This window comes from Rattus rattus, chromosome 7 (assembly GCF_011064425.1).
Source record: "Rattus rattus isolate New Zealand chromosome 7, Rrattus_CSIRO_v1, whole genome shotgun sequence".
Classification (NCBI taxonomy): domain Eukaryota; kingdom Metazoa; phylum Chordata; class Mammalia; order Rodentia; family Muridae; genus Rattus; species Rattus rattus.
This window is the reverse complement of record NC_046160.1, coordinates 114338794-114353606: the sequence shown is the minus strand read 5'-3', so window position 1 is coordinate 114353606 and position 14813 is coordinate 114338794. Positions and strand designations below refer to the sequence as shown.

The following is a 14813-nucleotide window of genomic DNA, read 5'->3' as shown; positions in this document are numbered from 1 at the left end:
CTCCTACACAGACACATATGTGTGCACGCACACACGCACATACACACACACAGAGACAGACAAACAAACACACAGACACATGTGCACATGCACGCACACACACACACAGAGTCAGACATACTCACAGAGACACATGCACACAGACAAACACATACATGCTCAGAGACACAGAAACACACACAGGCACACACACACAGAGTCAGACACACACACAGAGACATGAACACAGACACATGCATACACGCTCAGAGACACAAACACACACACACAGGCCCAGGCACACAGAGTCAGATACACACACACAGACACACACACACACACACACACACACACACACATACAGACACACACACAGACATACACACAGAGTCAGACACACACACAGAAACACACAGACATACACACATATATACACATATAGTCACACATATAGAAATACACACACAGACATATATACTCACAGACACACATGCACATACACACACATATATAGATATAGATATTTATACACACAGACACACAGACATACATATACACAGACACACACACACGCATACACACAGACATATATACACACAGACACACACGCACATATACACACATATATATGTATATATATATATACACACACACAGACACTCAAACAGACATACATAAACACAGACACACACAGACACACACACAGACACACACACACACAGACACAGACACACACACACACACACACACATACATACACACACACACACTGCACACACACACACACATGCACACACACGCACACACAGACAGACACAGACACACACACACAGACACACACACACATACACACACACATATATACCCACACACACACACGCACACACACACACGCACACACACACAGACACACACACATACACACACACACACACACACACACACACACACACAGACACGCACATGCGCACGCACACACTACACCAGCCTTGTTAGCCGCGAGCCATCTCATGTCTTCCCTTGCTTACCACCAGCCGGCTCTCCTCTTTGGGAGCCAGTCTCTCCAGGAGCTCACAGGCGAGCTGGTAACAGAGGATGCTGGACTGGCACAGGCTACACTCGGTCGCCTTTTTGTCTTTCTGGCAGCTGTGGGAGCCCCCCCAAGGGGCCTGGAAGACATTGTTTATGATAGAAATAATGTCCTTTGACAAACTGTGCTCCAAACCCATTGTGATGCCGTCGTCTTGTAACTCCATCTGAAAGACACACAAAAGAACATAGAGAAGGAGAGAAGAAGGAAGAAAAAGAAGACAGGATTCGGTCCTTTATCCACATCACGTTGCTGTGGTACTAGTCAATAACTAAATTATTTTGAAACAACATGGCTTAAGAGTCACGAAGACACACTGCTCTCTAGCATCTGTCTAAAAATAATATGGATTCAAGATAAAGTACACAGGTTATCCGTAAACTCCTGAGACATTAAAGGATATATGTTTTAAACTTATCACTCTGTGTGACTTTTCTCATTTAAACCATGTTGTCTCACCTACTGTCCACATCTTGGTTTCTAAATGCTATTATCCAACAAAAGGAGTTCCTTGGAGAGGTGGCTAATCACAGAGTTGAGACAAGGAAGTGTCTGGAAATATCTCATGCTGCCAGAAATTAAGGATCTATTTTAAAGGTGCGTGGGAGACTGGGGATGTGGCTCAGTGGTAGAGTGGACACCTCCACATGTGCAAGGCAGGGGTTCGAGTCCCAATCCCACAAATGAGAAAGAAAGAGAAAGGTGTGGACGCGTTAGAAGAACATAGAGGCAGGCCAGACAACGGCAGCACAAGCCTTTAACCCCAGCACTCAGGAAGCAGAGGCAGACAGACCTCTGTAGGTTTGAGTGCAGTCCAGTCTGCAGAGCAAATTAGGACAGCCAAGGCTACATAAGACAGACCCTGTCTGGGGGCTGGAGAGATGGCTCAGTGGTTAAGAGCACTGACTGTTCTTCCAGGGGTCCTGAGTTCAATTCCCAGCAACCACATGGTGGCTCACAACCATATGTAATGGCATCTGATGCCCTCTTCTGGTGTGTCTGAAGACAGCTACAGTGTATTCAGATACATAAAATAAAATGAATCTTAAAAAAAAATATAAACAAACAAACAAAAAATCCTTAAGAGTCAGCTTAAAGGAGTTCCCACGAGCCAGAGACACAGAGTAGGCTGAGCAGCAGAATAAAATTAATCGTAGCAGCAGATTCTATGAATCCACAGGCGGAGGGACAATCAGGTGAAGAGCACATCGGCAGTGGAGAAGGAACAACAGCTCCTCATGTGGGACACTGCACACCAGCAAGTACAGAACAAAGGAGAGACTTGGAATATTATAATTTGCAATCCACTGTAATAGTAATTAAGGAGGTATGAACCGTGTATGGTTGGGAGTCTGATAGGAAACAAGAACTCACGCAGGTCACTTACTAATTACAGAGGGTAAAGCAGAGCCCTCCCTTGGCATCTTAGGGAGATTGAATACCAAAATCTGTGGGTGTTCAAGTCTCTCATAGGAAATGACACAGGATTTGTATACAATAGTATCCATACATAACATGTATACACTAACTGAGGGACTGTCTACACACTGACTGAGGGACTGTCAACACACTGACTGAGGGACTGTCTACACACTAACTGAGGGACTGTCTACACACTGACTGAGGGACTGTCTACACACTGACTGAGGGACTGTCTACACACTGACTGAGGGACTGTCTACACACTGACTGAGGGACTGTCTACACACTGACTGAGGGACTGTCTACACACTGACTGAGGGACTGTCTACACACTGACTGAGGGACTGTCTACACACTGACTGAGGGACTGTCTACACACTGACTGAGGGACTGTCTACACACTGACTGAGGGACTACACACTGACTGAGGGACTGTCTACACACTGACACTGAGGGACTGTCTACACAACTGAGGGACTGTCTACTGAGGGACTGTCTATACATTGAGGGACTGTCTACACACTGACTGAGGGACTGTCTACACACTGACTGACTGAGGGGCTATCTACACAATGACTGGGGACTGACTGGGGACTGTCTACACAATGACTGGGGGACTGTCACACTGACTGAGGGACTGTCTACACACTGACTGAGGGACTGTCTACACACTGACTGAGGGACTGTCTACACACTGACTGAGGGACTGTCTACACACTGACTGAGGGACTGTCTACACACTGACTGAGGGACTGTCTACACACTGACTGAGGGACTGAATACAGAATAACTGAAGGACTGTCTACACACTGACTGAGGGACTGTTCTACACAACGACTGGGATATTGTCTAGACAATGACTGAGACTTGCAGATGACTGCTGCAAGTTCAAGGTCACCTTGATCTACCTAATGAGTACTAAGCCAAGTACAGCCATGTAGTTAGACCATATTTCAGAGAAAGAGAGAGAGGGAAAGACAGAGAGTGACTGACTGACCAGAAACCAGGACAAATCATTGTATCATGTAATTTTGGATTATTCTAAAATCAAAAATATGTTATGGGGACCAGAGGGATGGCTTGGTAGTTAAGAGCACTGGCTGCTCTTGCAGAGCACCCAGGTTTGAATCCCGATACAGGGTGACTCAGAACCATCTGTAACTCCAGTCCCAGGGAATCTAATGCCCCATCTTGGCCTCCATGGAAACCAGGCATATACACACAAACAAAAACCAAATTAATTAATTTGAAATTTTTAAATTAAGCTAAGCTTATCTTTTTGACTATAAATATGGTGCTTATACTAATTCTAAAATAAGAATTTCTAGAAGTTAGATAATACTTGCTGATTTTGACAACTATACTGTGGCTACATAAGAAAATATAATGTAAAAATGCACTCTGAAGTGCATAGAGATGGATAACTTACTCTCAGAACAACTCGTTAAGAAAACAGGGGCCCTAGACATCTGAAACATTGCAGGGCAGAGGGTTTAGGGATTCTTTAGATTAATCTTGTAATTTTCTGTGAATCCAAAACAATTTCAATTTTTTTTTAAATTATAAGGAAATGTTTTCCTTATTAGAACCTTTTCAACTTTTAAAATTCCCTTCAGAAATCAGTTCATAAAACACACTTAAATTACTCTCATCCCAACAAAAGCGTACCACGATCTTCCCAACAATAGCAGTAGCCAGCTCTTTCATTCAATATATTCAACCAGAACATTATCTCTAAAATTCAGGTCCATTTTCACATGTCAACGACACTGCAGGTGGTCACACACGTCGTTTTAGACTCCTTAAGAGATTCCCAAGGAGTTTGCAAAAGTCTTAAGGGATGGCACCCGGGCCAGTGAGAGCAGAGAGACCCACCCACCAGACAGGATCACTCGGCAGGGGTCTGTATGCCCAATCTGTGAACTAAAGGAATCTCATGCTTCCGCTACCTGCTTTAGGAGAAGGTCAAACATGAGGATGAAACAATTTAGATTCATGTCATCATCTTCACAATCAAAATCAATAGTCCTTCCTCCTGGGTGTCCAAAGTTCTTGAAGGGGCTACGGAATGGACTACGCATGGGACTCCGGAACGGACTCTGGAAAGGGCTATGAAACGGACTCAAGGTATTGTGCTGACCTCGTCGACCAGGATCAGAGGCGACACTCACCTGGAAGAAAACACATCAGCAAATGCAAAATGGCCTCACGGAGGCTCCACAGGCTCGCTAAGTGTCCGAGGTATCTGAGAACCCCAGGGAAGGCACTTCCTGTTGTCGGACCAGCTTCTCATGGGTATTGTACTTGACCTCATACAACCCCACAAAATAATGTGAACAAGGTAGGGAACACCCACATTTTCCTCTTAGTTGTCTGGAAATGAGTGAGACCTCTGAGCAGTGAAAGTGTCTGCCATCTTTCCTGTCCCCTCAAACACTGTCATGCATGATAAATCTCAGCGGCTAATATGACAGAAAACAAGCTGAAAAAATGAGAAATTACGGAGTAAAGTATTTCAAGAGAATTTCTAGGATTATAAATGTAGACTTCTGGGTTGGAAGGGTTTTAGGATGCCCCCCTGAGGTTATAGTGATCGATTTTCCATGAGAAAGGATACACACTGCACTGGCTCTCCCATGTGCCCACCCACGCTCCTCGACTGTCCTTTGCTCTTCGCTGGGTCCCACCTGCCTCCTTTGCTGCCTGGTGTCCAGCAGGCACCAGAAGAACACCAGAGCTGCAGAGGCAAGAGGAGGGAGACTTCTTGCCACCCCTGCCTGCTCTGCCGTGCATCTCAAGCCATCACTCCAGGGAGACCTCAGCCAGCTACCTAGTGGAGTTCCTTATCCTTCAGCCCCACAAGGACAGTGGCTTCCAACTGAGTGTTCATTCACTGTGGGAGCTTCAGTGTCCACCCTTGGGCTTTTAACTGTTCTCATAACTCTGCCCACAGAATCCCCACTGAAACCTCCCCCTTTACTATGGGTGATAAATTCTTCGGTGGAGCCCTATCTGGCATGTCTGTGTATCAGGCTCAACTGCTATTTTATCTCCTACGGACCCTTCTAGTAACCAAGAAGCATCACAAATATTATTCAGTCCCAGGTAAGAAAGATCACCCCCCTTATAAATCAGAATAGGTATCAATAGCGCCACTTTCCTGGATCTAAGGTTGAGCAATTGTAAAAACGAGGAATAAGGGGTTCTTACAGCTCCGTGATATTGTTCACTGTGAACACCGCACGGAATAAGCTGCCATACGGCCTAAGCTTGTTATACAACCTTTGAGTTGCGAAAAGAAGAAGACAAGGTGGGCCCCTGGTTCCTATCAGACAGCCAAGCAAAGATCCCTCTGAACTGAATACAAACTATACAGACTATGATCCTGTGAGCCCCAGATGTCAGTGGAATGGCTGTGGGAATGTCCTGGGGACAGGCCTGTTGTGCAGAGCACCGAGGTCATTTACCTCTCATGAACTGCCTGGTCTGAGAACATCCCTCCACCTACAGAAACTCCTTCAGGTCCTCCATGGGTACGAAAGCCCACCAACCAATCTTACAAACCTTCTTACCCTCAAAGATGCAATAAAAAGACCTCGGCTGATTCACAGACTCTGTATCACCTAAAGTCTCCACCAACTGACCGTGTCTTCCCGAAACAGGAGAGCAAAAAGAAAAGCAAGTCACCCCACTCCCCCTTCACAGGAACTAGAAAAGAATCCCCTGGCTTCCAGGAGGACACCCTGCACCCAGAGGAAGGATATAATGAACTGCTCTCTTGTTCTCTCAATGGTAAGCGAGGGCAAATTAAATTTAAAAAAAGAAGAGAACAGCAACTTACTGATTAAAGGCTACATCAAGTCTGTCTTTAGCAAATGCTTTCTTATTTAATGTAATTAAAAGATTAATGAAACGGAACATGATACAATCTTTCCAAAGAGATTTCTAATGATGCTCCTTCCCAGCCGAGCTGGCAGAGGTTTCCCAAGCCTTAACAATTAGAATGAGAACTGTTATGGTAATAATTACCCTTCGAGATGCGAGGTTCCCTGACAGTTCATTGGCTCTTGATTTTCTTTGATTTGCCAATTCTTTGACAGAATTAACACCATCAGAAAACATACTTATCAAGAGCTGGAGTGGAACCGTGATATCTAACTCCGAAAGTACCTGAGGGAAAAACACATAACACACACACCCCCCAAAAAAATAAGTAAATTTTCAAACTCAGAAAACCATATCTAATATTTTCTCTAATGCCGTGACAGTTATGTCATGAAAGTAGGGACATTTTTCATACACATATGAGCACAGCTGTTTTCAATTATTCACACCAAGGAAATCAGTTACCTTTGAAATTTCCATTTTCCTCTCCCCACTGCCCACTGAGCTGTGTTCTTTCCGCTGTCTCCCTTGACGTCTGCCCTCCTCTTCGTACCCGCACTGAACTGTTTCCCTCGACTAACAGCATCTGCGGCACTTGCCCCAGCCCACCCCACTCTGACTGGATGCTGCATGCTGTCTTGCTCTCTGTCTTGCTCATGTCCTTGTGGGGCAGATACACCTCATCTGCCATGAACTTTCCCGAGCTCCATGCTTCCTTTCTTCAAACAGAATAAACCCACCCTCCGCTCCTCTGAGAACTTCCGTCAGGACTTTCCGAAAACAATCACCACTTTACTGGGTTTGATTACTGGTACCATTCCTCCCCCTGCCAGTGGCTCGAAGGAAGGAAGACTGAGAAAAGACATGTTTCTAACCTAGTAGTTATCAAGTGGCCTATGCGAGATTTGCAAGTGTTTCCATAGCTAATTATCACGAGTGAGTTTTGAGCCCTATCTTGTCCACTCTTTGATACCTTCCATGGCAGCAATGCAGAAGGCCCTAAATTCAACCCCTAGTACCATAAAAAAAACAAACAAACAAACAAAAAAAGAAGTATCTGTAATCGTAATCAAACATTAAATTTGCCCTCATTTTATGAAACGATCTAAATCTTGTGGTAGGGATTCAATTTCACATTTTTTTTTAGCTAAGCGGTCACTAAATAAAATGTGTGTCCGAATGCTAGGGGGAAAGAATGGGGAGGGCTGTAAAGTTAAAAATAGGATGTGGTTCCTGAATTTGAGGGGTTTGTAAGCAGAAGGAAAACTAAACCAAACCAAACCAAAACAAAACAAAACAAAACAAAAAGAAAGAAAGAAAAAAGAAAATAAAATCTATTACAAAGGACAGAATTCACAAAGAGAGCCTGTCGGATGCTCCAGGGAGGACTGAGGATCTGGGGGACTGAGAGCTACAGAAAACTTGAGGGGAGATCATTTGTGAGGCAAGCTTGTGCTCACTGAGGATGACACAAAAGAAAGCCATCCTGGGCAGAGGAGACTGTGTGAACCATTCTGTCCGTAACTAAGTCTCACTCTTCCCAAGTGATTTCTCTGAACCCAGGACACCAGCCAAACGCGAGGTCCAAAGGCCCAATGAATTTGGTGACATCGCCAAATACAATTATATTTATTCACCACCTACACCTACATGTATCCGAAATTTAACCACTTATCTCCCCACATGTGACATTAGTCTGCAGCAAACTTTCATAAACACAAAGGTTTGGGAGTCTCTGCAAAAACTCCTCCCCCTTCTCCTAGGTACCTGAAGATCAGGGACTAGCAGACGGGGCAAAATGGCATCGTGCACTTACATGAAGCCAGAGTAGCGCTTGCTCCTGCACAGTGGAGGGATATCCTGTAAACCGACAGCTAATAAAGCCGAACATCTCTTCCATTGAAAATGGCAGAGGGCACAGCTCTATGTCAAACATTTTGCTGGAAGACAGAGCAATAAAAGTAAGTGACCGATGGGCACACACCAAAGGCTACCGGTGACGCCGAAGTATTTCTAACTATAACCTCAGAGAACCGAGGCCTTTAGATCTGTTACCTTGTGTTCTCACCGGGCACTTGAGTGTGGTTGTGATAACGTTAACATTCATCCCCGGCTGAGGCTTAATGGAACTACCCCAGCATCTAACGGCATTTCTTGTTACACTCTCCCAATGTACCCCATCACCCACACTTGAAAATAAACCGAGGGAATGAAATACATTTATTATTCCACAAGAACAAGTCCTTTTCTGACTAGATTCCAACCGTCTTAGCTCGGTCTCTGGCAGTGTCTCATCTCAATGCTTCGCCTTGCTCCACGGAATGGTAGGCATCAAGACAATAATGTAAGGTGCTTAGCAGTGCCCGGTGCCCGTGAGTGTTAGATATCGCTACAACTGCTACAACTGGGGGCTTCATTAAACTACTTACCCACCTTAATACTTCCCTGAATTCCTTTAACTGGTTATCAGGGACTTCTGTCCGGATGGCTTCTAGCCACTCAGGCATAATGCACTCCCACACAGACTGGCTGATGACATTGTAAGGGATCAGGCAGAGGATCCTGTTGAGCCCTTCCTTTAACTGAGTCACCGTGCTGCAGGACTTGTCCCAGTATCCGCCAACCTGACAAGGGCAAAAGAACAAGTCATGCTCCTTACAGTTATAGTCAAGGACTTCTTAGAAGGAACTAGGTCTACTACGAGGCTGAGTCACAGATGTGTGGGAATCAAAGTCACCATTACAACCCATCCGTGAGCACAGGAGTATCTCTGTGGGAAGACATCGAGTCCTTTCCGGAAACGCCCCACAGTGACGCAGCTGGGTCATGTAGTGAATCTATTTCCAGCTTTTGAGAAACCTCCAGACGGAATTCCACAGAGGCTGCACTGACTTCCACTCCCACCAACAGAACACTAGGGCTCCCATCCCCCACATCCATGGCATTTGTTGTCACAGATATTCCTGATGATGGCCATTCTGACTGGTGTGAGACTGAAGGGGGGAGGGTGAGAGGATTGTAGGTTAGAGGCAAGGTTTCTCTGTACAGCTCTGGCTGTCCTGGAACATGCTCTGTAGACCAGGCTGGCCTTGAACTCAGATCCGCCTGCCTCGAGCGTTGAAATTAAGGGCAGGTGCCATCACCACCAAATCTTAAAGAGGTTTGAATCTGCATTTCCGTAATGATTGAGCATGTCAAATACTTTTAAAAGTGCTTGCTGGCCATGTGGAGAACTTTACACTAAGCTCTCCAGAAAAATAAGAAAGAAAGAGAGAGAGAGAGAGAGAGAGAGAGAGAGAGAGAGAGAGAGAGAAAGAAAGAGAGAGAGAAAGGAAGAAAGAAAGAAAACACAGTTACAGGAAGGTACAGATATTGATCGTGAACTGAATTTGAACTATTCTGCAATGGACTTCCAGAGCCTGTGTGAGTTGTAAGTCTGAAGTTCTAGTCCTACAGTGATGAGCAATGATGGAAATTACTCTTTCTAAAGCTGGGTTAATGTGCAGCTGCCCCTGTCCACAGAGGGACGCACTTCCTCCTGCCACCCTGTACTGCCATTTTTCTCTACCCCTCATATTCTGCCACAGCCATTTTAAAAAAACAAAAGATGTTCTAATGTAGTTAAACCCATGAATAAAAAAAGGATGCATTTGGAGGGAGTCAAGGGGTATCATTCAGTGACGGAGCCCTTGCCTTGCATGCATGACCCTTTGCATTCAATCCTCAACACCAGAAAGAAAGAAAAAGAATCATCTTTTTAAAAAAAACTAATTAAGAGTTTATTGATTTATAAGTTTGAGTTGTTTTAAGCCTAGTATTGAAGAGTCTATTAAAGTGGAAATCTCTGGTTTCTTTGGAGATGCAGACGTTTTTCCGGAAGTTGTCTGATGAGAGGATGTTTCTGCTGAAGCAGACACAGACGCGTGGGAGGATGCTTTGCTGAGAACAGAAACGTGATGCTTCTCTGGAAGCTGCCTGGGAAAAGGGCTTGTGACACTGTGCTAGAGCGGACGCTTGAGCGAGCATGTGATGTTGGGAAGGGTGTGACTCTAACCCAACCTACAGTGGACGATGCCGCGTGGTATTGGTTCGCCTTGCCACCCCTGCTGGTCTTCATCCAGCTTTACTGACGTTGGTGTTCACGGGCAACGCAGTGGCATTGGTTCGCCTCATCTTCTCTGCCGATAGTCACTTGTTGTGACTTTGTGGAGAGAAACGCACCACAGAACTTCTGGCGGTGCTCCAGCAGCTACGTGCTGCTTCCTCCGACTCAGGCCGATCAGCAGAGCCTCACGGTTTCTTGTGGACTGAAGTGTTTGTGGCTGGTTCACGGATGGTGTTTGCAAGTGGGTTGAGCTGCTGATTCCTGTGACCTGAACTGCTGATGCCCTGACAACGCAGATTGGAACTGCCCCAATGAACTATTTCTTTTCTTTTTTTTTTTTTTTTTGGTTCTTTTTTTCGGAGCTGGGGACTGAACCCAGGGCCTTGCGCTTCCTAGGCAAGCGCTCTACCACTAAGCTAAATCCCCAACCCCTCAATGAACTATTTCTAAACAGGTCCACATCCTCTATTTTTTTGCCCTATTAACCTTTCCTTTCCACGACCTCTGATGAGTGGTGGGCTAGAAGAGATGTAAAGCATTAAGTGCACTTACTAAAACATAAGCTTACATTCTATATTCTACTTACTAGAATAAACTTAATAAAGAGTTGAGAGTTTCCAAGTCTTTACCTTGTTCCATAAAATGTGGAATCTTTTTTATCTTTGTTTCTTTTTAGTAGAGGATCAATAAGCAGTTGCGTTGAGAGAGGGCTCTGGGGAGGATAAGTGAGTTATCTCACTGAGGGACCCTTACTCTGCTCATCTCCTTAGCATGTCTTCGGGTCAATCAACCCCTAACCCCCCACTCTTTAGTGCAAGTTGTGACTTTCACTTTGACAATTCTGTTTCTAACTTTTCCTTTGTGTAGAGTGTGTAAGTGTATGGCTTGTGCAGGACTATATGGTGTGCGTTCCAGAAGGAGACATCAGGCACCTTTCCCTTCTCTACCTTACTCCTTAGACTCTAACTGGAACAGGTACAAGGATGTTAGCCAGAGAACCCCGGACATCTCCTGTCTCCCCTGTCCACAGCCAGTACTGGGATTTCAGGTGTCACACATGGCCACATGTGGCTTTTCATGTGGGCTCCTGTGATTTGATCTTAAATATTCAGGTTTGTTTGGCAGGAACTCTCAGCACTTAGCCTTCTGTGATCTGTGTCTAAATGTTCTCCCACCCTCCTGGCCTAGCGTCAACAGAGAACTAAATTCAATTGTCCAGATTCTTATTAAGATTGGGTCGTCTTGGGCAGACGAGATGACTCAGGAGGAAAAGGTGTCTGCTGTCATGCCTAATGATCTGAATTCCATCTCCCAGACCAACATAGTAAAAGAAAGGAGAGAATAAACTACAACGGATTATCCTCCGACTTCCACACACATGCCAGTGCACGTACATCCCTCCCCCACCACACAATAGACAAATAACGGACTTATCTTTAATGCTGGGTATATTGTCCCCAAAGCTTGCAAACTGAAGCTGGATGACTTAAGCTTCAAAGGACTCAACCACAGCAGTTCAAGTCCCTCAGGTAATTCACCAAATACCCAGGACATTCTCGATTCGTATGGGAAACCAGAGTCACTGTGTCGCTAACATCTTCATTTTGCTAATGTCCAGAAATGTCCACTCCAGGCCTCCTTAGCCTCAGAAACAAGGTCTGCGATCTAGCCAAGCATGGATCTCTGCTCTGTTTTCTTGGGCTCACTCTGTCCCCTTCTGATCGAAGCAGCTCTGCATACAGACCTCCTGGCATCTTGGTCAAGATCATACATACAGAGATCATAGGAAATAGCAATGGGAGACACTCAAATTCCAAATTGCTAAGAAACTGTTTTAACGTGAAAATGCTTGGGAAAAGAAACAAACAAACAAACAAAACCTACCAAAGTGTGTTTGAACTTTTCATAAGTGCCTAAAGCAGAGGAATTTGAAAATGCATCTCTGTTTACCCCCTCCAAAGAGAGTGTCCAGAGAAACTCTGGAGAATTCATCCAGTGTAGAGAAAAATCACATTTTGTTCTTAGCTTCAAAAAGCCAAGAACCCCAGACAGGTTCAAAAAGCCGGGCTGGAGAGGTGGCTCAGTGGTTAAGAGCACTGACTGCTCTTCCAGAGGTCCTGAGTTCAATTCCCAGCAACCACATGGTGGCTCACAAGATCTGTAACAAGATCTGATGCCCTCTTCTGGTGTGTCTGAAGACAGCTGCAGTGCACTTATATATAATAAAGTATATCTTAAAATAAAAGCAAATAAATTAAATAAGTCAAACAAAGAAAATGAAAATAAAATAAAATAAATACAGGGAAACCCTGTCACACACACAAAAAAAAGCCAAAGCCATGTTGAATTTGGTATGGAAACCTTAAATCTCTAACTGTTCCGAGAGTAATCAGTCGTCTTCCATTATTCTCATCAATAAACCTTCTCTTCTAATTAATCTATTGTTAGCTTCCTTGTAGGACCCGTTTTGGGAAAGGGGAAGCTCTTACCTCTCAGAATCACATCAGAACAGTCTTCTACCACTCTAAGAGAAATAACAGGAAGCATGCACAGGCAGAGTTCCAGCAACTGGAAAATGCCCATCATGTAAAGATGCAATTTTAGGCAGGCGTCAGTAGGTGGCACCAAAGAGGAGAGGACCATCGCCTCTCGCCATAACTGCTCAGTCTCTGAATCCTGCAGTCACAGCTTTTCCTGCAGATGGTCTCCTATCAGACCAGTCTTAAACTGAAAATTACCTCAAGGTCTTTTTGAAAGAAAAAAATGCAAATAAAGATAAAGCCTAGAAAATACTTTGGTGGGACAATACCATGTCCTACTGCCAAAACCCGATTCTGAGCCTCCACCTTTCTGAGTTAGGCACAAATGGTATTTGTAATGAAGAAATCCAGGGTCTTCCCAGCTAAGCACCTACAGGTAGTGATCCACTAGGTATCCAGAAGAGAGGCATAGAGAAATCTGTCCTCCACCACATGGACAGGGGGCTCTGGCCATTCTAGGAACCATTTTAAACAGCACAGTGCGGACTTCAACCATGACTGGGGTCTTTAATGGGAAGCCAGAGAGAACAGGGATTCCAAAGCAGGTCTGGCCCCTCATCCCAAAGGAATGGTTGAAGACAAGAAAGGAATTTGGTATTCAGGATGACCTCACTGGGAAGACAAAGAAGGTGGGGCCTCTCTTCCCTAACACTGACAAACTTGGAAATTACATGGGGAAGAGAGTGTGAGGTCTGCACAATGGAGAAGTCTCCATCAAACTGTTGTCTAGTTGGATGTTATCTCGGTTCTGCCCACACAGAATATTCTGTGGTGAGAAATTTACTCCGAAGGAGGGGTAGGGAGTCAATCAGGACTCCTACTGGCTCACAGGTTGTGTATCCAACAGACCGGTGGTGCTGGAAGTGGGGTGATCTGTTCCCCATGCGATGCCTGTTCTGACTGAGGGGGTGGGCGGTCTGTCTTCTCGAAGGGTGATCTCCTGCAAAGCCTGGGTGTTCTTGGAAGGTGGGCAGTCATTGCTGAAGACTTCAAGGAGGCATGACAAAGGTCTGAAAACAGGACACCTTAAACATGGGTGGTTGAGCCCTTGTAAAACTAGCTTCGAGTGGCATTTATCTTAGTGTCCTTGCCTCGCAGGGGCCTGAGTAACTGTAACGACCCACCTATAGGCAGTTGACCAAGAAGGATCTGACCCAAAGAAGACCTGCAGGAAGTGAGCCTACAGATGCCAGGCTGTACCCTGCTTTTAGAGACCCACTGGGCATGTGTGAGCCCAAGCGAAGATTCATTGCTTTTAGTAGGAAGTCCTTGCCACTCTGCCATAATGTAGAAGTGCACATGAAGCCATCAGAATGCCCCTCACTGGCTGCAAGCCAGGAAAGAAGTGAGCCCCCAAACCACATAGAAATAATTTCTTTTCTTTCTTAATAAAAACAAGCAACCCTAAGGGTATACGCATACTTAAGTTACCATAGACACCTTATACTCCTTCCCATCATGCCATTCTTCCCTATTCCAAACCAAAGCCAAAATGGCACATCATCAAAGGTGAAGATATCTCACTAACCACCCTTGGTTTTTGTTTGTTTGGATTTGGATTTTTCATTTTTTTTGATTGCACAGTAATCCCAACTGGCCTGATACTCAGTGTATAGTCTAAAGTACCATGGACCCCATAGCAATCCTCCTGCCTCCACCTCCTAAATTCTGGGATTACAAGTGTATGTCACCACATCTAAGTGAACTGTCTTTGGCTTTTGACACAGAGAGGGGGGTCGTCAAAGGTGGCGTTGCCCCCAACCCTCTCCCACAGTAAGGCCCAGATAGGTGA

The 14813-nt window shown here is 45.1% G+C and overlaps 1 protein-coding gene across 9 annotated transcripts in view; it reads right to left on the bottom strand.

Moving 5' to 3' along the window:
• The window catches only part of Unc79 (unc-79 homolog, NALCN channel complex subunit), a 236505-nt gene that overhangs the window by 108493 nt on the left and 113199 nt on the right, over positions 1-14813 (bottom strand). For all 9 annotated transcript variants that reach the window (XM_032908298.1, XM_032908292.1, XM_032908290.1 and 6 more), the window contains exons 15-19: positions 8810-9000; positions 8193-8316; positions 6521-6661; positions 4441-4662; positions 1008-1235 (exon numbers count right to left, since the gene is read on the bottom strand). In XM_032908298.1, the coding sequence (XP_032764189.1) occupies positions 1008-1235; positions 4441-4662; positions 6521-6661; positions 8193-8316; positions 8810-9000 (906 nt within the window). The remainder of the gene's footprint in view (positions 1-1007; positions 1236-4440; positions 4663-6520; positions 6662-8192; positions 8317-8809; positions 9001-14813) is intronic.